Here is a 25353-nt window from a genome sequence, read left to right on the forward strand (position 1 = left end):
ATATTTTTCTAAAGTCAATAAATCATTCTTATACTTGTAATTTAAAAAAAGAAAAAAATCCTTCAGGGGCAGGAGAGATGGTTGGGCGGTTGGGATATGCTGTTCTTCCAGAGGTCTTGGATTTGATTCCCAGCACAACCTAGTGGACTGCAGTTATCTCTACTTGCATTACACTTACTCAGATCCAGGAGTCCCTATGCCCCATCTGGTTCCTGGGGCTGCCTGGTGCACATGGAATACAAACATGAATGCAGGCAAAACTCCCATATACATAAAATAAAATGATTTTTAAAATTTTTCTTCAGTAGGACTATTTGTAAAGCATGCTAATGGTGGTTGAAGGATAGAGAATGAATGTAAAATATAAATAAAACAACACATCTTAGCGTCAGTTTCCATGCACTCATGCAAACATACCAATGAATAAACATTTTAATGACTTTCCCATTCACCATTACCTCTCACTGCCTGGTCCTCAATACTGACTCACTAGATAATGAGAAATTAAGATATTTTAGAGCTGAGTAATTTTTTTACATTATTTTATCCATTGTAACTATCTGCCTTACTCTTTCAGATTCTGTGACTGTCCCAGTGAAAGGTCTACCCAATGTGACAGGTTCTACTCTGGGTGAACAACCTTTTCCAGAAGCCAAAGTGTCTTCTACAAGTAAGAACGTTTACAGACTACTTTTAATTTACATAACCTATTAATGCTTTAATTAATCAGGTCATTAGGAATAACAGATTTGTGTCATTTATACCCTTCCTTGATATAGTATTTGAAATAAATAATTGTTCTCACAGTTTTCAAGAGTTAACACTTGAAGCTGTGGGAAATTTGAGGTCAGGAAATATTCATGGAGGAATTTCAATTCTGTATTCATTATTAATAGTTAATACATTGTCAGTCCTCCACAGCTGTATTCTCACTGGGGAGTTAAATAAAACAGTTGCAAATCGGGATGGTGTGAACCTAGGACAGAGCATTTTATGTTAAATTTGTCTGGACTCAAATTAACTCACCAAGATGGCTAGCGAGTGGTGGGAATTCAGCCCTCCCATCCACAGCAGTGTTAACAGTGGGAGCTGTTGGTCAGTGTTGCTATGGTAAAATCATAAATAGCAGGTAATCTCAGAGGTAGGCATTGAGAAAAAGAGATCATAATTCTCATGTCTGTGTCTGTTGTACATTACAGATATCCACGGTGACCGTCTCTGATTTAAAAAAAAAGAAAAACTAAAGTATATGTAGAGTAGAAGTATGATTCTCATTTCCAATTTAATTAAAACTATCAGTTTTGTCTGGAAATGAGACCTGAGATGGAATAAAATAAAAGTAGGCCGCTGGAATGAACAATGGCTGTAACTGGTAGCATTTTGCATTTTGCCTACAGTCGATGTCACAGACAGAAAGTGAGAAAGTGAGAAGCGGGTGGCAGGTGAGAAACGCCTGCACCTCACCCATCAGAAGCTTCACACCCAGCAGACTTGTTCTTGTTCTTAGACTTTCAAAATGCTTTTCCTCCCCCTGTTCCTCCTCTCCTTCCTCCCTGTCCTCACCCTTCTCCTCCTTTTTGAAGCTACCATTTTTAATGGCAATTGTTTCACCAATAAATTACAACAGGCTTAGACATGTTCACTCAGCAAACATCAGCGGGTTCAATAATAGTAATAATAGTAGTAATAATAATAACAACAACAATTATTATTATTATTATTATTATTATTATTATCTTAAACCTCTGTTTTATCCTATGTATATTTGTAGATTGCTATGTGAAAAATTACTTGGATACTTAATAAATTATAAAGCATCTCAAATGCTTTCAGGAGCTGGGAATCCAGGAGCAACTTAGGAATTTTAGTGTGGTGAGCCATTGCCCTGAGCTTCAGTCACCTGAAAGTTTGGCTGGGGACAAAATGACATCAGAAGTCAAACAGGGTTCAAAACTGGCTCACGGCATGGGTCTCACATTAGGACTACTTCCAATGTAGCTGCTTGCTTCCCCTTGACGAAATTCTTCCAGAGATAATGGTTACAAAAATGTACCTTTTTAATGTCATATTCTCCCTTCATGTGATTGCATGTCACCTCTGCCTTCTTCATCTTATTAGAAACAATTCTGTTCTCAGGGAAGAAGGCCCAGATTCCATGTGTTGAAGGGAAGCGTAGGAATTTTGGACAAATAAAAGTCACTATGCTGTATCATTGGAAAATTTTTATATTAAATGAAGTATTGCTTTCCCTCCTTTACATATATACACAGTGGAGAAAGCAAATACCCTTTTCCTTTGTCCAGACAGGACACTAAGACACTGAGAGTAAACATGATAAATACCTAGAGGTGACAGAGGCTGTGTTTATGCCAGTCTGATGACTCTGAATCAGGGTCTTACTTTCTTCAATAACACTTTTCCCCAACCACTATAAATGCTCAAAGAGCCCAGACCATACTTGGTTTGTTTTCTAACACATACCTAGATAGTATTTATAGGTGATCATAAATATTAATTGAATAACTCAACAAATAAACTGATTGATAGAATGTTGTACTTTGACATGTCATTTAATACCCGTAATACTATAACTATAATAGTATATATAATAATCCTATGATGTTAAAAATAATGGCATTTTTATTCGGCCTTCAGAAAGTTTGAATCCTACATGAAAAAGATGACATGCACATAGGATCACAATAATTCAAAGCAGGAAAGTGCAAGGACCATACCCTGTAGAGTGGAAATGTCCAGATATGTCAGGACATGACAAGAGTAATCAATGGCCCCTATGGGTTCCAATGATCAAAAAATATTTCTTAATGGAGAATACATGAGGGGCACTGTCTTCTGTGTACCATATTTGTTTGACTAGATGAAGTCCCTGCCATTTTTCTTAGAGAAAATGACATGAGCAGTTATGTTTGTGATCACTTGAGAAAGTATCGATAGATAAGCTTGGTCAAGGGGATGACATCTTACATCAGAGAAGCAGGGGAGGAGACTGGAAAACGCAAACTAAACAAAGGACTGAGTCCAACTTAATCACTCTAATAATAGTTTAGGAAATGGAACTGGTCTTCTGTAAACAGCTTTTTGTCTTTTTAGAAGAATGTAAATGTATTTTAATTTAAAGCGTATTTTAAAACTAAAGTAACAGTTCATTCACCAGTCATTACTAGCATCAAGTGTTCTTCTAGATGCTGGGAAAGCAGCAATAAACAAAATAGAAAAAAATACTCTTTTGGCATTTACATCCTTACACCAATTCCTTCTAGTTGAATTACTTGTGAAGTTAGCCAGCGTGTCAACTGTCATGTTTGACCAAACGCTACTCTTACAACTGTTAAGAAAAACAGAAAAAATACAGCCTCCACTTTATTAGAGAAGTCACAGTAAACTTATTTGTACGTAGTGTGTTGGGACATGTGTGTGTGTGTGTGTGTGTGTGTGTGAGTGTGTGTATCTGTGTGTCTGTGTGTATGTCTGTGTGTGTGTCTGTGTGTCTGTGTGTCTGTGTGTCTGTGTGTGTGTGTCTGTGTGTCTGTGTCTGTGTGTCTGTGTGTCTGTGTGTCTGTGTGTGTGTGTCTGTATGTCTGTGTGTGTGTGTCTGTGTGTCTGTGTGTGTCTGTGTGTCTGTGTGTCTGTGTGTGTCTGTGTGTCTGTGTGTCTGTGTGTCTGTGTGTCTGTGTGTCTGTGTGTCTGTGTGTCTGTGTGTGTAATCTAGTAAGGTGATATAGTTGAGAAGTCCCTGAAGATGCAAGCCCACCTTTAAGTAAAGTACTATTTCATGGGCCTGAGAAAGTCCTTAGATCAGAGTTTAATATTTTTCTGTCCCCACAATGAGGGGCATCTGGTAGTGTCCAGACAGTTCAGTGTTGGCCAATGAGGAGGGAAGATGTCCTGAGCATTCTGTGAGCAGAGGTGAATGCTTCTCTTTACTGTTGTATAACACAAGGTGGAAAAGTTCTCATCACAAAGCAGCGTTTGGCTCAAAATGTTAACAGAGCCATGTCTGAGAGAGGATTGCTTTTGCTTTGCAAAATCTGATTTTGAGCTCATTAAGGTGGACACTACTTATATGGCTGAAACAATTTTCTGCCTAGTTGTTATACACCAAAGAGACCATGTTAAATCAATAGCTATCAAAAAATAGCTAAATTAAACTTTTCTGCTTGGCCCGATCATTGGCTTACCACAGAGAAACCCCCATTTAATCTTAGCACCAGAGAGCGTCAAAGACTCATGATTGCTGAGTCGGAATCTCATAGGAGCCACCTTTGAAGGTCTTTTCAAGAAAGGAATCCAGACAGAGCATGACACAGAAACCAGCTTCAGAAGGCTCTGGTTCACTCTAAACGCTAAGATGTAAGGAGCTAGGAAGTTCAATCAGCATTCCAAAGCTCCATGTCTGCCTGCAAGCATACATGTCTGACTCTTGTATTCAACAAAAGGCAATTTTTAAAACAAATGGAGGGGGTCAAAGACGCAATACTCTTTACTTCCAGAGGGATGTTGTAGCTCAAATAAACCACGAGAACCACCCAGAGAAGCCTCCTTCAACTCCATAGTAACCAGTTAACATTGCTGACTCCTGACTGCAGCCTCTGTGGCAATCACTCAGAGATGATCATTCTACAGACAATACAGAGTGCCTACAACATATTGGGGAATTTTTAAGGTGCCATATTCCAGTGGTTGTAGGAATTAGACAATGCCTCTATTGTACAGAGCTTACAGTTATAAGTTATAAGCCTGAGTCTTTCCTTGATTCTCTCTGCCCACTAAGCCATAGACTCTGGCTCTACCTTCTGTTTTTATGTCTATGCCTGACCCTTTGATCCAATGACTTTAATTTTGATGTTATGTCCTCATGAATAAATTATCTGGTACACATGGTCTGATGTCCTACTCTGAACACTTTGAGTAAAATACCAGGTCTGCTCCGACTCCAGCCCCAGGGCCTGTTCTTCTTGTGGCAACAGCCAGTCTTTAGAAAGTGGCTGATCATGTGTGGGAGGCAAAGAGGAAAGAAATAAGTCCTCAGGGAGTGCAACAAAGCTGGAGACTTATACATAAACATGTCGTAAGTGGATGGAGAACAGACCTAGGAGACATATTGTTGTATAGTATCAGGAGGAAGCATCATAGAGGAGCATCATCTGGCCAGGACACTGTGTTCTAAAGCAAGACAGTTCCAGAGAGCTGAAAGGTGGTAGAGAATGTTGGTGATTTGTGTGTGATAGTGATTCCATTAGTTTCTGCCATCATCATCCATATATAGATATGGGAAACGGAGGGCTTGGGTGTGCCTTAGAGATAGAACGCTTGATGGACATGAAGATTTCATTCCTCCCACACCATTCACACCACCACCCCAGACACTGAGGAAAGCAATACTCAGAGTACCATGCTAAGGACGCACATAGTGCTGAGAAAGTCTACACACAGGGTCTGGAGGGAAAGATAGGCTCAATGAAAAGGACAACCCAAAATAGGCCTTCAGATTATCATCCTTCAAAAATATGGCTTAACTTCATTAATAACCAGGTCCAAGACTTCAATTGTCATCATAAGTACAGCTGTAAATAAATTTAGCACATCAAGGAGAAGAGAAGCAGGAGATGCAGTAAACCAGTGAGCTGTGGGTTTAAACTGCTGGATGCCAGCAGTTACTGTGGATTCTTAGTGTGAGGAAAACAAATAGGAAGATATATGGGTAGTGAATGGACTGACTTGGTGATGATGATTTAAAGTGACCTAAATTGATGACAGTCTCAGGCAGGTATTTTTAGAAATGGAGAGTCCCATGACAAAAGATACATCCGTATTGTCTGACTAAATATGAGGATAAGTAAAGGCTTTTAGACAACTGTCATACAAATGCCTTGCAGGTTTCTCCTAGCAATTATCTAACCATTTCCCCACTGCCATGGCTGTGTCAGTGTCAGATAGCTGAACAGTGGCACTGATATTGGTTGAGTTCTTCCAATGTGCTGGGAAGCACATATATATATAAACTATAAATGCATTGCTTCATTTCACCCTCCCAGTAGCACAAACTTGAAATACTATTATCCCCACTTTACAGGAAAGAAGAGAGGTTAAATAGCAAAAGCAATGTCATGCAGGAGCGTAAAGAGCTGGAACAGAGCCTAGACAGTCAGATTTTGAGGCCTACTGCCTCTGTCAGTTCAGACTTTGGCTCAGTGTCTTTTACAGTAGATAAACCGATGCTCATTTTAAGTTGCTATTGCTGCTGTAAGGAGGTCACACAGAAAACTTCCATTTGCCTTTCTCTTCTGCAGACCCATGGTTTCTGAGAAACTTATTCTCAGGAGCTCGAACTCAGGTTTCCTGTGTTGGTAACATGTCAAAGGAAAGAGCTCCCTTCCATTCTCTGCCTCTTCCTACAACCATCTTAATACACTCCTTGTTGTAGGTATGACACTACAAAATCCATACTGGAAGGAAGGAAGGAAGGAAGGAAGGAAGGAAAGAAGGAAGGAAGGAAGGAAGGAAGGAAGGAAGGAAATCAATGCTTTCTTTTAATCTTTTAATTCTAGAAATTTATGGGTCAACAAGGTGTCTCAGAGGGCAGGACAAGTTTTGGAAGTTGATTCTTTTCTCTTACTCTAGGTCCCAGGTATTGAACTCAGGTCACTTGGACTGCATGGTGGGCATTTTTTACCTGCTGAAGCATCTTGCCAGCCCCAGGCAACCAACTTTCATGAATATTAACACTTATCGTGTCATGTCTCCAACTACACAACATAATGTGGAGAACTCTGCCTGTAATCTTCATTGAGTTTGTCTTAAAGCATTTTCAGACCAGTAATGTAGAGGTATATGGTCCCCTTAACCCCTTGCTTAACATCTTCATTTAACCAGTCATGTCCCTTGTCTTGTGATGATTTGGGGCATCTCCCTCCACATGTGTGTTCTTCACATTGTCTGAACATCAGTTTCCACCTGATGAGGACTACTGGGATGGGTGATGCTCATTGGAATGTGTTTATATGGCCCAGATACTAAGTAGGGTCTACCATTTCCCTACTGCATTGACTGGTTCTGTGCTGCAGGCGAGTAGATGGAGAGTAATTCCCCTTTGCACAGGAAATAAAGCAGAATGGTTCAAGTTCATCCAGTAGATGCTCTAGTGATGAGGTAGAAGGCCAAATGAAAACACAGTGATATAAAAGATAATTTAATTTTCACCTAATATCACAGGAATACAAGGAAAGTCTTGGATAAATGAGCTTGACAAACCACATTGTTCCAATTGAACTTGCAAATCACTTTTATTCTTGTACTTGGTTGATTACATAAGCTGGACTGGGAAGCAAAAAAAAATATTTTCTCAGTCATTTTCTCTTCAAATGAGCTCTGTTGAGTAGTTTCTTGCCCTCTAGAAGAAATTTCAGACAAATTACTTGGCTTTAGGGGCTGGTTTTCATATAATAAATTTCGTCTGGTCCCTTTTCAGACACTAGAACAGATGTATGTCAATAATTTAAAAGTCTTGTCAAATGTAGTGTCAGAACTTGAGAAAGTTAATTTAGTCCAGAATTACTCTTCTCTCCCTACTGCAAGCTGGGTCTGCCTCAGCTGCAAGGGTGGGTATGTACTGGCTTTGTGCTTTTTGTCTGTGGGAGGCAAAGTCGAGGAAATAACTCTGCCATGCTCTGGTCTGCCTTCAGCATCCCTCCAATCTTTGTTCCTGACTTAGGTCTCTCCTTTAGGGAACATGGAGTTAGGGAAAAGAGAGGAGGACCAAGTAAAAAGGGACTTCCTTTCCCAGGCTAGCTCTAATCTGATCCAAGCAACTTAGGACATAAAGAGTAAAGTGGCTACTGTCAGTCACCTCATAGAAACTTGGGCAGGAGATATATTTCAGAATTTTCAAAAAGGTACTGAACTATGGGGCTTCTGACATATTAGCCATCTTCCCTTTCTCTGGCAGTCAGCTGGTCAATCCCTAGGAAGATGGGCAAAGAATTGGGCTAAGAAGCAACTGACAAAATGCCAAATGGCACCAGCATTAACTCTTATAGAACATTTTTTTGGTTTCTTCTGTTCAACCCAAACCGTAGGGATAGTCTGCAGAAACTCTAAAAGAGTAATTGTTCCTTTTTACTGAGACATATTTAAAGAGTTAAAACAAAATGGACTGGAAGGCTGTAAACCTCATCCAACCTCACGGAAGTTTCTGAACTGGTATAAACAAGACACATTAGATGAAGTGGCTGCTTGTCGTGCTTGGTTTTTTTCCTGGAAACAACAATCAGGATGATGTATGTCTGAACACTTGCGAAATTTAATAACAGTAAATCTTCATAGTGAAGGAAAAAATAAACATCCAGGAAACATAGTGATCATTTGGGTTGTCATACTTTTTGCCTATAGGGTGTGTCATAATATAAACTCAACCAATGAAAATCATGAAGTTTGTGCTGAGGCAGTCTTAGCCTTGAACCAGAACAGACCGAAGTAAATGTCCCCCATTTGAATGCTGAGAAATAGAACTGAAGGTGAATGTTTCAAGAAATGAAAAGAAAATTTCTTTTGGACTGATATTGAGATGCAAAGTAAATAGCCAAACAATTCTCTGTTTATCAAGAGACAGACATCATTGCTTTTAAAAACAATAACCTTTTTAAATTTTGATAATTTTATGCATGCAGACACACATGAATTTTAATCTTATTCATTCTTTACTCCTACCCTTAACTCCTCCGAGAACTCATCATCAACCCCCAACCCTTCCAACCTCCTCTGTGTCCTCATTTGTTTGTTTTTGTTTGTTGTTTGTTTGTTTGCTTGTCTGGCCATCCACTGAAACCTGGTCAATCTACCAAGGGCCACACCTTTAAGGAAAATGACTTTCCATTCTCAATAAGCCATCAATTGTCAACCTCAGCTAGGAGTGAAGGCCTATGAGCCCTTCCTCCCTCCATGCACAGATGCTGAGTCCCTTGGTCCTGTGCAGTCAACCACAGCTGCTGTAAGTTCAGGAATGCAGTGGTCCTGTTACCAGACACCATCTCTTACAGTTATAAAATCTCCAGGGCAGTTTTAGGACAAAATGACTTTTACAAACCAATTCAAGCTGAAAGCCTTGAGGAAGAGACAATGTTGATATCACCAGGAGTCTGAGTTTGAGCCATGCTCTCCTACTGCTGTTAACATTGGGGATATGCCTTGTGATGGTCTCTTGACCATCTGCTACAAACACACAGGAAAAACAAAGCACTTCTGAGGAGACAGAAGCATCCAGCCCTGGTACAGGCAGGTGCCACAAGCTTACTAAGCCACTCGGGACAGGGGAAGTTTCCACCTGTCTTTCCCTGGTCCCATTATCCCATGACATTTCTGGTCTGAGAACAAAGGTATATGTGTTACCATATTTGGATTCCTTAGTTAATTATCGAACTCATTCATGTCTGCTCCAGTTATTCATATCTCCTCCATGAATGTAGGCTGCTGATGAGTAATTGTCCAAATTTCAATTTCATTGCCAGAAGGGCACAAGCTCTCAAATAATTGCTGAGCAGAGCGCTTGCAGTGGGTTTGACTATGACTATTAAAGATGTCCTAGAACAGGAACTTATTCCTGAGCCATGGTGTAAACTGGCAGGAAGGAGAAGAAATTGAAGTTATTAAGAAATCTGTTATTCTCCCAACAGATTCAACTCTACTTTCATGTGATTAATAATGGCTCATCATAAATAAGTCATTCTTTCAATAATCTATGAGAAATTGTACAGGCCTATGTGTATGTATATGTATGTATATGTATGTCTGTACGAATGTATGTATATGTATGTGTGTGTATATGTGTGTATACACACACCTACATATACACACACATACACACACATGTATACACACACACACACACACACATAAAACTGAAGAACTTGGGAAGCTGGGACACTATCCTTTCAAGAGCAATACTGCTATGATATTGTGAAGACATTGTACAACTCATACAGTATAAAAACTGGTACAACTCATAAAAACTTGAGAAATCTTTCTTGTCAGTTATGATAAAAAGAATAATTTATAAAATTGACTTAGTTTATCAAATAATAGAATATACAAGCAAATAATATACATGGTTCATTTTCTAACATTTGCCTTAGAAAATTCGGAGCGGATATGGGACTCTATCTGCTAGGAGAACAAAATACTAAGTAATTCATATTGTGCCCTGTCCCTATTCTTGTTTCAACGGAACTCAGCTCTTTCTGTCCTTATTTGCCCTGTTATTGGCTGTTTTATTTCTTTTGCTGCATATTTATGTAAGCCACCTTAGGTATGTTTGGGAACAAAGGAGAAATATATACAACAAAACTATATTAAAAGTTCATCTCTCAAAGAGATGCAGACATGGTTGTGGTTGGGTATTTTTCCTCCATCTGTCTGTCTAGCCTCCTCTCTAGAGAAGCATTCACTTTTTAAGGGAATACAAAGCACACTTTCTTTTGTGGTAGGGAAGAGAAAATGGAAGAGAAAGATTATGGTATAAAGATGAAGATGACTTCGTAAGCTAAGAATGGAAATAAGGATGGAAACCATGGTTAGTATATATGAAAATATATTCCTATGAAAATCCATTGTAAGCTAAGAATTGAAATAATATGAAACCACAGTTAGTATGTATAAATGTTTTATTATAAAAATTCACTGTAAGGTAAGTTTCATGAAGACAGAAACCTCGATTTCACTTATTGTTACTAACTTTGGACCTAGAATAGTGTTTGGTACAAAGTAGATACTGAATCAATGTATGTTTCAAAGATTGAATATAACAGATCTTATTTAGCAGAACTGTGTTAGTAGCAAAGGAATAATGTGAATATTTGTTATGTAATCATAAGCATATACTCTTGTGTGCTGTTTTCCTTTCCATATATAAAATAAGGTTATTGGACTGTGTGTCTACTTGGGTTACTTCAGAGGATGATCTTGTTAAGTTTAGTGTCTTCATCAAATATGTGGCAAAGAATACTTACAGAATCTTCAAAATTTTGTTTTAAAAATAGGATATCTAGTGACATCTACATCTTTAGTGACAATTGTAGATGAAAATGTGTTGACACCAGATGCACCTCCTCAAAGTGAGTATAGTAAGTCCTTCTATGTTTCATTTCCAACAAACTCATATATCTTACTACGATATCTAAAATATTAAGATTTGTGAAAAGGATGTTTTTCATTTGATGCTGGTACTTTGACTTTGCATTTCCCTGTAGTGACTTTGTATGACTAAGATGATCATTGTAGTCTTTGTAGTAAAAGTTGATAGCATGTATTATACTATGAGTTTCATTTGTCAAGAGGTTTTAAAGTAATATAAGTAACCGAGTTACAGGGATAGAAAAAGGAAACATCAGTAGCAAGTTGGCATTAAACATGAAACACAGAGCATCAACCTCAGAACCACTAGGTCTGAGCAGAAAAGGACATTAGCCATGTTTCCAGTGTCACACAAAGTCACACATTACAAACAGTACATCAAAGCAAAACTAAATTCTAGCTTTATAAGAAAAAAAAGGCACATTCTAAAAATAATTTTGTCTTTCAGCTAGCAATTCCAGCATGACTGCTAAAGATGTCAACTATTCCCAGGCCTCCAGTGCGACAGATGCCAAGAGCTGTTGAGTATTACCGTGGGTCCTCCGCTCATTCACCCAGCACGTGTATTGAGCAGCCACTATGCCCTGTGCTCATAACCATATTGGTTGAGCATTTATAAAGCACCTACCATGTTTAAAGTACTGTCGCAGGTGATCAGAATACATATATGGACATAGCAGATCTAAATTCCAACTTCTTTGTAAGGAGACACAGGTACATGATAACTGATGATATAAAAAAGAAAATCCAATACGCAGACATAGGGAGAGTCACAGATGGGCAGCAGGGGCTGCCATGGTACCTGGCGAATTGTCTGGAAAGTGAGGAGTGCAAGGTGAGTGTGATGGTGCATACCTGGAGTTCTAGCATTTGGCGAGTGGCAGAACAAAGGTAAGGACTTCGAGAAGTAACCACACAGCTAGCTCAAGGTCATCTTCTGCAGCAGAGATAGTTGTTAAGACTTGATATACTATGGCCTGCCTCCTGAAAGGAATGGGAAGAAGGAAGAAGGGAAGAAGGGATGGGGGAAAAGGGAAGGTGATAGTACCAAAAAACAAGGAACATGTTAGAGAGAATTCATAGTGCATGTGTACAAAATGCGAACTAGTCAGGATATGCATATTAATAATAAAAATGAAAAAGAATGAATACCCATGCCTACCTGAGGAGCTATGGACAGTTGATGGCTGACGGGAAGAGAGACTTGGTTTTCTTTTTTTATTAGATATTTGCTTTATTTACATATTAGATGTTATCCTCATTCTTTGTTTTCCCTCCCCCTGCTCACCACACCCACCTCCCACTTCCCTGTCCTGGCATTCCCCTACACTGGGGCATCATGTGTTCAAGGACCAATGGCCTCTCCTCTCGTTGATGTCTAAAAAGGCCATCCTCTGCTACATATGAGGCTGGAGCCATGAGTCCCTCCATGTGTACTCTTTGGTTGTTGGTTTAGTCCCTGGGAGCTCTGGGGGTACTGGTTGAGACATATTATTGTTCCTCCTGTGGGGCTGCAAACCTCTTCAGCTCCTTGGGTCCTTTCTCTAGCTCCTCCATTGGGGACTCTGTGCTCAGTTCTTAAAGAAAATCAAGTCTCTGAGATAGTGTCTCAGAGACTTGATTTTCTTTAAGGGTGTGTCCCTGATAGGTTGGTCATCTTCCAGTGGGTGGTCCATACTCATGCAGCTGTAGGCAGCACTAATTTGGAGACAGACAGACAGACAGACAGACAGACAGACAGACAGACAGACAGGGAGAAAGATAAGGAGAGAGACAAGGAGAGACAGATAAGAAAAAGGAAGAAGATAGATGATAGATTAGATAGATATGCTGCATACATGCATGAACTTTTTAAAGAATAAATTTGAACATTATATTCTTTAAATAGAAGATATTGTCCAAGGCATTGTAACATGAAACAGCCCGAAGAGAACACATCTTGCCTCTTAGTGGCAGAAGATAAATAGCTACATGGGGAGGTGGCGTTGAAAGTAGAAGAAACAGAAGCAAGGGCACTGCTGGCCTTGGGTGCAAACTAAATTTAACTCGTGGGCTCGCTGGCACAAAGAACAGCCCCACTGACCAGCATTTCAGCTGTCCATCTAAAACTACAAACACATCTATATTGCTGGCTCAGTCGCTAGGCCACTGCAAGTCTGGCCTCAGGAAATGAGAGAGGCAAAAAGAAGTCCTACAGTACAGGCTTTTCCTTTTCTGTTATGTCTTTGATGGACCCCAGGCCCAGAGTTGGATTAATCATAATCTTTAATTCATCACATGCCTCCATCATTAAGCAATGTGAATAGCCTCTATAATTTAACAATTCTTTTATTAGATATGCTAATAATTCATAGCCAGGTTTTATACTTGGTGCCTAAAAAAAGGCACAAAAATGCAGTGCTCAGAGGGAGGAGAGCATTGAGGGAGATGTGCAGACATGTGCCGTGAGGGGCTATGGTGAAAAGAAGGAATATGGAAAATTTGTAAGGATAAAAGCATTCAAATGCACTCTTGCCCTTCACATTATATATACAAAAGATCTATCTTTAATTTTATAAACTTTCTTATTAAAAAACTAAAGAAACAAAACCTCACAGACCCAAACTAGCCAGTCCATACAATTCAATGAACTTCTTCACAGTAAGAATAAAAACAGTTTAAAATCTTGATATCAAAAGAAAAACATTAAAATATGCAACAGAAGTCTGGTTTTGCTCCTGGCTCTAAGAAGATGGATAACTTACAGTAGAACTAAGAAATCTGGTTCACACCAACCAAAGAGCAAGCATGGGCTGGACCTAGCCCCCACCCCTACACACACACATGTATAGCAGATGTGCATGCAGCTGGGTCTTCATGAGGGTCTCCAGCAACTGGAGCGGAGGTTGTCCCTGACTCTGTCACCTGCCTGTGGATCCTATTCCCTTAACCGGGCTGCTCGCTCTAGTCTTAGTGGGAGATTAATTAATTAATCAAAAGAAATCTGGTTCATGAGAAGATATATCTTTTTTTTTCTTTTTTATTGAATATATTCTTCATTTACATTTGAAATGTTATTCCCTTTCCCAGTTTCCCCCCTCCGAGAAAACTCCCAGCCCATTCTCCCTTCCCTGCCTCCATGAGGATGCCTCTCTACCCAACCCACTCCTACCCACCCACCTTCCTTTCCGCCCACCTACCCCCACCCCCCTCGATTTCCCGACGCTGGGGCATCTACTGTGCCTTCATAGACTAAAGACTTCTCCTACCTATGCTGACAAGACATTCCTTCCCAACAAATGCAGCTGGAACCATGTGAACCTTGGTTGATGACTTAGTCCCTGGGAGCCCTGGGGGGTCTGGTTGGCAAACATCATCATTTTACCCATGAGGCTGCAAATCCCTTCAGCTCCTCAAGTCCTCCCTCCAATTCCTCCATTGGGGACCTTATGCTCAGTCCAATGGTTGGCTGCTAGCATCTGCCTCTGTATCTGTAAAGCTCTAGCACGGCCTCAGGAGACAGCCATATCAAGTTCCTTTTGGCAAGCACTTCTTAGCATCAAAAATAGTGTCAGGGTTTGGTGACTGTTTATAGGATGAATCTCCAGGTAGGATAATCTCTGGATGGCCTTTCCTTCAGTCTCTGCCCCATACTTGGTCTCAATAATTTCTTCTGTGAGTATTTTGTTCTCTTTCTCAGAAAAACCGAAGCACCAAACTTTGATCTTCCTTATTTTTGAGCTTCATGTGGTCTGTGAATTGTATCTTGCTTATTCTGAGCTTTTTGGCTAATATCCACTTATCAGTGAGTGCATACCATGTGTGTTCCATTGTGATTGGGTTACCTCACTCAGGATGACACTTTCCACTTCCATCCATTTGCCTAAGAATTTCTTTTTTTTTTAATTCGATATATTTTTTATTTACATTTCAAATGATTTCCCCTTTTCTGGCTCCCCCATCCACCCCTTCCCACTTCCCTGTTCTGGTATTGCCTTATACTGCTGCACTGAGCCTTTCCAGAACCAGGGGCTACTCCTCCATTCTTCTTGGACATCATTTGATGTGTGGATTATGTTGTAGGTATTCTAAGTTTCTAGGCTAATACCCACTTATCAGTGAGTGCATCCCATGATTGATCTTTTGAGACTGGGTTACCTCACTTAGTATGATGTTCTCCAACTCCATCCATTTGTCTAAGAATTTCATGAATTCATTGTTTCTAATGGCTGAATAGTACTCCATTGTGTATATATACCACATTTTTTACATCCATTCTTCTGTTGAGGTATACCTGGGTTCTTTCCATCTTCTGGCTATTATAAATAGGGCTGCTATGAACATAGTGGAGCATGTGTCCTTATTGCACGCCGGAGAATCCTCTGGGTATATGCCCAGGAGTGGTATAGCAGGGTCCTCCGGAAATGATGTGCCCAGTTTTCTGGAACCGCCAGACTGATTTCCAGACTGGGGGCCTGTAATTGGGATATATAATTAATTAATTAATTAATTAGTTAATTAATTAATTAATTAATTAAAAGAAATCTGGTTCATGAGAAGATATATTTTTTAAGGTTTTAAATGCAAGTTTCACTGAAGGAGAAGATATTTGTCACAAATTTCACAATTTAAAGGACCTTTATATCTGGGTAAGGAGAGGTAGGAGGGCTCATCCAGTTGGAACTATGTTCATAATGTGGACAAGCATGAAGACCTGAGTTCAGATCCCTATCATTCACAGCAAGAGCCAGGTATAGCTATGCATGCCTGTCAGCCCAGTTGTACAAAGAAGAATAGGAGAAGTGGGGTAGAGACAAGAGGGTTGCCAAGGCTTGGTGGCGATAGAGCAGGACACCTGACTGTCACCCTTCTATGAGAAAAAAGACCATCACTCTTTAAATACAAATTCAAGAGACTAGCAAAGTTGAAACAGTTTTTAGTATCTGGTTCTGCAGAATGGACACCAGCATAGAGGAGAGACAAAAATGGCTGGCCTATTGATTAGGCAAGAGACAGACATGGTTTTAAAGTCCCTTATCCTGTGAAACTGCTACACACTCCTTTTCTCATAGGCTGGGACACTAGTCAGTTACAATCTTCACACTATTAGAACATTATTTTTTTTTTGTTCTTATTCATCGTTCTTATTCTCTGTTATGTGACTGCCCTGTGCGACCAAGTGTCATGAACCACTTTTGTTTAGCTGTGACCTCAGTCCCAAAAGTGACACCTGGATAAGTCAGTGAAATGCCAGTGAAAGACATTCAGACATGTAGATAAACAGAAGAATACTTGTTAGTTACAGAGAAGAAATTTCATAGTTTGGATGTAAAATTTCATTGAGGTTGTTACTAGAAAAGACTACATTCCAAGATAGATTTATATTATGCATATAAGCTATTTTATATTTTAATTTGCACCATAATACTTTTTAATGTGTTATCTTTTCATTACTTATACATTTTTCATAAATTATACTAGGATGCAGGGCATGGAAGAACATGGACCTAAAACTTTTGACCTCTTGTGCAATACCTTATCTAACCTCATATCTACAATGACAGGCATCCAGTGAATGAGTGAATAGATAATTGCATATGCAGAAAGAAGACGACTCAGGCAGACACACAGAAAAATGAAAGGATTTACTTAGTTGGAAAATGTGTACCTTATTTTTAAGACAATGTTTCCTGTGGCCAAGTTTGATCTCAAACTCACTATTAGCTAGGGGTGACTGGAACTGAACTTCAGATCCTAATGCCTCCTGGGTGCTGCGATTACAAGCACATGGACCACCATACCTAGTTCTGTCTGTGGTGGTGCTGGGGCCCAAACCCAGAGCTTCATGAATGTTGGGCAAGCACTCTGCAAAAATGAGCTACATCCTCAGCTGGTGGTCACATTTATTTATATTGATAGTATATTAGACTGTGCTAGGGGTAAGGACACAGACAGAAGATGAAAGAGAGAAGGGGAGGAAAGGAGGAAGAAAAAGTGAAGAAAGGAAAACTCTTGTCATCCTATCCATCAGTATAAGGTAGGGCATAGAGGTTATCCAGGAGTTTCTCATCAAGAAACTAGGAAACAAAAACCCTCAGGTTGCTTTGTCTTGCTTTATAGTTTATATACTGCATTCTTAGTCTTTTTCATACAGTTCATAATGAAATGAACTATTGTAATCTTTCACATTTTCTGTTCTTTACCATTTGAAAACCTCATTTGAACATGGACATCTCCTTAGTGTTTTTGGTGTTTCTGTTTTGTTTTGTTTTGTTTTTTTGTTTTGTTTTGAGATGGGGTTTCTCAGTATAGCCCTGTCTGTCCTGGAACTCACTCTGTAGACCAGACTGGCCTCAAACTCAGAAATCTGCCTGCCTCTGCCTCTGCCTCCCAAGTGATGGAATTAAAGGCGTGCGTCACCACTTTCGGGTACTCCTTAGTGTTCTTATTCAAAAATGGCCTCAGAAACAGTTAAGGTCTAGAATGGGACCTTGACATACATCCGACAGATGTTTCACTGTCAGCGAAGACCCATATTCTCAATACTTCTAGAATAAGATATGACTGTTCTCTCTCAGTACGTTTAAAAGAAGAAGAAAAGAACCCTGAGTAGATTGCTCAATTTATAATCATCCACAAAAAATCCATTAGAATCAAAAAAGCTGAAATTGATTTCTCACTCCTCAACTCCTTTAAAACACATCGCTGCCAGTTGAATCGAGCTGTAATGTGGCATGCAGCACTGGATGATGCATTGGGCAAGGTTCAGGACAGGCACTGGCAAGAGAATTTTTCTCCCTTCTCAATATGCTTATTTCTATAGATTTATGAAGTACTTACAGGAAGAAAAAGAATGATAATGGATAGAGTTCTGTGTTCCTAGGTCCTTAGCAGCTTGTGAACATGCTCTTAGGAGATTTACTTTCTGAACCTCAATCATGTTTAAATGCTGCTACCCTTTTGATCGCATTGCATTTATCTGTTTTATAAGAATACATTTAATGCAGTCTTTTGCTGTCGTTTTGTTTATTAACTTAAAGAGATCTAGGCTGGGCTTTAAAATTTTTGAACTCTAATCCTACTTTCCTTCAGCTTCCAGATTTCCTGGTATCTGGACCTGAAATGCCTATTTTAATTTCCGTGCCTATGCAATGGGAATATGCTGCCAGGCCACCTCCATAGCACCATGGGTGAGGTGAATCACATCTTGGAACACATTTTCACCTCAGTGCTCAGAGGATCAGACCGTGGAGTGGAAAATTGAATCTTAATTGCCTTCTTCCTGATTTCCCTTGCCATCCACCTGGTGTAGTGAAGCTTAAAGCTACATTGAAACCAGTCACTCTGAGGCACACTAGCAAAAAAGCATTGTAGGTTTCCATGCCCTGAAGCCTCTGACTCACCACAGTACCAAAGTCAGCAAGTGCATGCTCAGCAACAAACATACTCACATACACACCTGCACACATATGTACACACACATATACATACACATCACATACAGGGATGTACACACACATATACACATGTGTATGCATATATACATACACACATAGAGATGTGCACACACATATGTGGGTACACACACATAAACAGGTACACACACATGTATATGCACACAGAGACACATGTACACACATGCAGACACAGAGGCATATATGTGCATATATAGATACACATTTTCATGTCATGGGACTCAGAGTTGCCTACTGACTTTAATAAGAGATTTTATTGTGGCTTTTTTTTTAGGCACAGTCTTTTTTAGGCTTACACCAGGACTCCATTTGTCTTGAGGACTTCTGTAAACTTGCTGATTTTCTTCTGTGTTCCTCTCTTCCTGTTTCTGTAGCCTCAAGGTCTGCTTCTTTTTTGAATTTCCTCAGTTTCTGTTGTAATGTCTCCCTTTTCATTTCTGATGTTATTAATTTGGACGCTGTCTCTATTCCCTCTGGTTAGTCTGGCTAAGGATTTATCTATCTTGTTGACTTTCTCAAAGGACCAGCTCCTGGTTTGGTTGGTGTTTGTATAGTTCTTTTTGTTTCTATTTGGTTGATTTCAGCCCTGAGTTTGATTATTTCCTGCCATCTACTCCTCTTGGGTGTATTAGTTTCTTTTTTTTTTCTAGAGTTTTCAGATGTTCTGTCAAGTTGCTAGTGTATTATTCTTTCTCCTGTTTCATTTTTGGAGGCACTTAGAACTATGAGTTTTCCTTTTAGTACTGCTTTCATTGTGTCCCATAAGTTTTGGTATGATGTGCCTTAATTTTCATTAAATTCTAAAAAGTCTTTAATTTCTTTCTTTATTTCTTCCTTGACCAGGTTATCATTGAGTAGAGTATTGCTCAGCCTCCATGTATATGTTGGTTTTCCATTGTTTTTGTTGCTGTTGAAGACAAACCTTAGTCTGTGGTGATCTGATAGGATGCATAGGATTATTTCAATCTTCTTGTATCTGTTAAGGCCTGTTTTTTGACCAGTTATGTGGTCAATTTTGGAGAAGGTACCATGAGGTGCTGAAAAGGTATATTCTTTTGTTTTAGGATGAAATGTTCTATAAATATCTGTTAAATCCATTTGGTTCATTACTGTTAGTTTCACTGTGTCTCTGTTTAGTTTCTGCTTCCATGATCTATCCATTGCTTAGAGTAGGGTGTTGAAGTCTCCCACTACTACTGTGTGAGGTGCAATGTGTGCTTTGAGTTTTAGTAAAATTTCTTTTATGAATGTGGGCACCCTTGCATTTAGAGTATAGGTGTTCAGAATTGTAAGTTCATCTTGGTAGATTTTTCCTTTGATGAGTATGAAGTGTCCTTCTTTATCTTTTTAAATAATTTTGGTTGTGAATCTATTTTATTAGATATTAGAATGAGTACTCTGGCTTGTTTCTTGGGACCATTTGCTTGGAAAATTGTTTTCCAGCCTTTTACTCTCAGGTAGTCTCTGTCTTTGTCACTGAGGTACATTTCCTGTATGTAGCCAAATGCTAGGTCCTGTTCATGTATCCAGCTTGTTAGTCTATGTCTTTTTATTGGAGAATTGATGTTAAGAGATATTAAGGAAAAGTGATTGTTGCTTCCTGTTATTTTATTGTTAGAGGTGGAGTTATGTTTGTGTGACTATCATCTTTTGGGATTGTTGAAAGATTATTTCTTGCTTTTTCTAGGGTGCAGTTTCCCTCCTTGCGTTGGTGTTTTCTATCTATTGTCCATTGTAGAGCTGAATTTGTGGAAATTTGGTTTTGTCATGGAATGTCTTGGTTTATCCATCTATGTTAATTGTGAGTTTTGCTGGGTATAGTAGCCTGGGCTGGCATTTGTATTCTCTTGGGGTCTATATGAGATCTGTCCAAGATTTTCTGGCTTTTATAGTCTCTGGTGAGAAATGTGATGTAATTCCGATAGATCTGCCTTTATATGTTACTTGGCCTTTTTCCCTTACTGCTTTTAATATTCTTCCTTTGTTTTGTATATTTGGTGTTTTGACTATTATGTGATGAGAGGAATTTCTTTTCTGTTACAGTCTATTTGGAGTTCTATAGGCTACTTGTATGTTCCTGGGCATCTCTTTCTTTAGGTTAGGTAAGTTTTCTTCTATAATTTTTTGAAGACATTTACTGGCCCTTTAATTTGGGAATCTTTACTCTCTTCAATACCTATTATCATTAGGTTTTGTCTTCTCATTGTGTCATGGATTTCCTGGATGTTTTGTGTTAGGAGCTTTTTGCTTTTTGCATATTCTTTGATTGTTGTTTCAGCATTTTCTGTGGTATCTTCTGCACCTGAGATTCTCTCTTCTATCTTTTGTCTTCTGTTGGTGATGCTTGGATCTATGGCTCCTGATATCTTTCCTAGGTTTTCTATCTCCAGGATTGTCTCACTGTGTGATTTCTTTATTGTTTCTATTTCTATTTTTAGATCCTGGATGGTTTTGTTCAATTCCTTTATCTATTTGGTTGTGTTTTTCTGTAATTCTTTTTGGGATTTTTGTGTTTCCTCTTTAAGGGCTTCTAGCTGTTTACCTGTGTTGTCCTGTATTTCTTTAAGGGAGTTATTTATGTCCTTCTTAAAGACCCCTATCATCATGAGAAGTGATTTTAGATCTGTATCTTTCTTTTCTGGTGTGATGGTGTATCCAGGACTTGCTATGGTGGGAGAACTAGGTTCTGATGATGCCAAGTAACCTTGGTTTCTGTTGCTTATGTTCTTATGCTTGCTTCTTGTCATCTGGTTATCTCTAGTGCCACCTGCCCTCCCTGTATCTGACTGGAGCCTGTCCCTCCTGTTATCATGGTTGTGTCAGACCTCTTCAGATCTGGCTGTCTCTGTGATCCTGTGATTCTGTGACCCTGTGATCCTGTGATATTGAGATCCTTGATATGTCAAAGCTCCTGGGAATCAAACTGCCTCTGGGATCCTGAGATCCTGGTGTGACCAAGCTCCTGAGATCCTGGGATCCTGGGCATGTTAGAGCTCCTGGGAGTCAAGCTTCCTCTGGGTGTTGTAAGATTGGGTGCAGAGCTAGTGCCCAAGGTGTTCTCAGACTGAAAGGCCAGATTAGTACAGTTTAAAGATTGTACAGCAGTCCTTCTATGTTCTTCAGGCAGAAGAAGATAAAGGGACTAGAGTTGAAGGATATTTGCAATTGCAGCACTAAGGAAGATAATGCTACAGTGTCAGAAAGGAGGATCAAGAGTTCCTGATTGTCTTCTGTTACATAGTGAAAGACTTTTAGAAATGGAGAGGAAGAGACTTTCAAATGAGTCAGTGGTATCAGGATCAAGTAATGTCAGAACCTCGGGCAGTGATGTACTGACCCTTGTAGTCCCTTTGCTCCTTGTTGTTTCATCTCTCTAAACTCAGCATTCCTGTCCTCCACTTTTAAAGTCTCACTCTTGGCTCACATCCCATTCTACTCTCCTCTAAAGTGTGGTCTGATTCCCATCCCTCCACTGCTTCCTCTGAAGTTAGTCTCGAGCAAAAATGTTAATTCTCCAATTTAAAATTCTACTTTCTATTAGAATGTCATTTCCTCTAACCACAAAGACTGTGGGTACTATCTTATTTTTATGGTTGGGTACCTTGTGAGGGCCCCATCTGTGAACTGGCTGGCCACGACAAAACCAAATGTAGTAGTTAACACCACTGTGTAGGAGTAACCCCGTATCCACACAATTCTCCTTGATTGGAAAAGCAGGGCAAAAGACAGACTACCCAAATCCCTGTATCTGCTCTATGGATATTCTTTGCCACCTCAGCCATTGTTTTGGACAAAATTCAAGGACTTGTAGAAGGTTTGACAGCTGAGAAACAGCTCATTGAAAACCTACTTCCTGAGCCAACCACCATGGGATACCTACCTACAATCTTAGCACTTGGAAGGTGCAAATAGGAAGATCATCAAGGTCATCCTAAACTACATAGCAAATTTAAGGCCAACAATATGGGATTTATGAGACCCTGTCCTAACAGTAAAAACAGGGGAAATTATCTGTATGCATAAAATTATGCAAAAAAGTTCCCACATACTCAGTTGAAATCAACAACCCTTTAAAACTAATAGAAATTATATCTGGTTTTATCAAAAGAACTGCAGGCATTGGAACAAAGTATCATGGCACATATGTATGCGAAAGCTTGTTTGACAACTTTAAAAAGTAATTTAAAAATTAAAAAACAAACATTTTTAAATGAACTGCAAGAACACAGAAAATAATGGACATAGATATAACTCAAAGTAGATATAACTGCAATTAGAAGCTGTTGCTAATGTGCCATAATTTCCTATACAACTGTCAACAGGACTTAAGTGAATAGTAAAAGTTAATGGTACCTAATGAAGTAGGATGCAATGAAATTGATGAAGCTCTTACTATAGATGAGAAGAAGTACCCTCTCCTGATCTACCAACTTTACTAGGAGCCACTTAAGAAAGGAAAAGAACTTATATGAGATGCTGCAACATGGTATATTCCTATGTTCATAGTTGTGGCTAAGACTGGTTTTGTATAAGAGAATGTTATTAATCACCCTGGAGTTTGTTCTTTCCCCCACCAAAGCCATGCTCATGATGGATTTCAATGAAAATAGATGTTCAAGAGATTTAAAAGATGATGAATTCGTGTATTTGCAAAACATTATGAAGTCTTAACACAGACCATTGCAATCAAACACGGAACTCAGCATCATTTTGCTAGAAGATTCCCAGGGGACACTAAAAACTGGAAAGTGAGATGACTAAAACTTGGGTAGGAAAGGGATGAGACTGGGTGATCTTTCATAAAACTACCAGTTTAATAATAAAAGGTAGGTCACTGGAGGAAGCCAACTCTGCCTTTCAGAGAATTCCATAAACAAGCATGCTTCAGGAAGACTATTCTCTTCTGTGAGAAAGCAATATTAAAACTATTTATAGAGGCTGGAGGAAAGGCTCAGTTGTTAAGTGCTTGCCTTGCATATAAGAAGACCTTGGTTCAGACTCAGAAAACCTATGTAAATATGATGTGGGTGTGGCAGCCTGCCTGTAGTTCATCTTGGAAAGAAAAAGGTAGGTGTCCAGCACTACTACCACTACCACCACCACCAACAACAACAACAACAACAACAACAGCAACAACAACAAACCAGCTAACTTGACCGACTGTATCAGAAAACCTTGGACTTCATTGAGCGATCCTGCTTTAATGAATAAGGCAAAAGAGGGATTGAGGATTATTTCAAAATTAAACCCAATTCTCTGTTTGCATGTGCACCCACATGTATGCATACATCCACATGAGCATGTGTCCATGCCACAAACAGCCATGCCAAATACACAGGGAAGTGAGAAAAGCAAAGAGAAAATCTAATCTCTTCCTCTTACTAAAAGACTTTGTAACATATTTTGGTGTTGAAATCCATCCATTACACATTTTAAGTTTATAAGACATGTCACATCCAATGGTGGCTTTTTTCCACTTCTCTCACGACCACTAAATTCTTAACACATGTAAAATAATAACTCTTAAAGGAAAAAGCAGGTGTTCTGGCTCATGCCTGTAATGAAAGAACATGGAAGCATGAAAGAGAGAAAGAGGGGTGGGGGGGAGACAGACAGAGAAATCAGGACAAAAGTGAGGCCAGCCTGGTTTATAGAAAGGTCCAGAGACCAAATAAAATAAACTGTGGAAAAATAACTCTTTCCTTTTCCAAACTGGGTTTTATCTTTTAATTTTATTATATAATATATTTTATTATGGAAGAAAATGTTACACTGGTGGAAAAATAGACAATTGAATCATCAATTTGCATAACTTCAAGTACCTCTATTGGTATAATTTGTATGGATTGCGATGATGATTTTATTGTCTCCTTGAATTGTATTAAGTTTGTTTATTTTATTTAAGAAAAAGTCAGTAGTGACAAGAAACAAAATTCCTTTCCACCTTCAGGACAAAGCCTGTTAGTGTTCCCTGGTTACTAATTATCACAGAATACTCTTCGTTGATTCACTGACAGTAAACACACAGTGAAAAATATTTTTTTGCTTAAAATACTGATTTCTCCTAAATAGACAGCAATTGTTTAACATTTTTACCTTAGCATAAATTCATACATCCGATCCTTTCTTGCAAACATACTTTGAAAGGATTCCCAAAGATTCTAGGCTGTGAAAGTGAGACATCAAAGGCGACACCATACTGAGCGTAATAAGTTTATCCAGAAACAAACAGACAGACAAACAAGCAAATGTGCTGCCTTCTTTACTTTGCAGAAATCCTGACCTGTTCACCATGGCTTTTTAATTAGTCATTGTGTTTTGTCAATAAAATTACTGCCTAATATTCGCTGAATAATCCACAAAAATTGAGCATTAAGCAAATGACCAGTTGATCACCTGTAGATCTCAGCATTCTGTCTAGAACAAAAATTATTCAAGGCCATTGAGCAGGGTTGGAGAGTCATCCTGCAGTAGACACAGCTTCTGTATGCTCCTATTATCGGTGGCAGCTGCTGTGGACATGCAGAGGAGACAGCAAGAAAACTCAAGGTCTTCCTTTCATCTAGTCATCTGCATAGGTCTTAGCACACACTAAAGCCTCCAACTGGAAGCATTACACCAGTAGTATTTAAATGGATAAGTACAGACTGTTTCTATTCATGGCAAATATATATATACCTCTGTGGTCATCTTCCTTGATAGTCTACTGGATGCTTGTTTTCAAAGTCAAGTGTGTGTCAAAACATGTGTCCTT

At 39.1% G+C, this 25353-nt stretch overlaps 1 protein-coding gene across 5 annotated transcripts in view; it reads left to right on the top strand.

The window, feature by feature from the left end:
- Window positions 1-25353, top strand: part of Cd96 (CD96 molecule) — an 89917-nt gene that overhangs the window by 56874 nt on the left and 7690 nt on the right. For 3 of the 5 annotated variants that reach the window (XM_052158535.1, XM_052158540.1, XM_052158539.1), the window contains 3 exons: window positions 578-670; window positions 11052-11126; window positions 11594-11665. In XM_052158535.1, coding sequence (XP_052014495.1) covers window positions 578-670; window positions 11052-11126; window positions 11594-11665 — 240 coding nt within the window. Of the gene's footprint in view, window positions 1-577; window positions 671-11051; window positions 11136-11593; window positions 11666-25353 lie in introns of all 5 variants that reach the window. The other 2 variants (XM_052158538.1, XM_052158537.1) reach the window with 2 other exon arrangements.

This window comes from Apodemus sylvaticus, chromosome 15 (genome assembly GCF_947179515.1).
Source record: "Apodemus sylvaticus chromosome 15, mApoSyl1.1, whole genome shotgun sequence".
In the NCBI taxonomy this organism is placed as follows: domain Eukaryota; kingdom Metazoa; phylum Chordata; class Mammalia; order Rodentia; family Muridae; genus Apodemus; species Apodemus sylvaticus.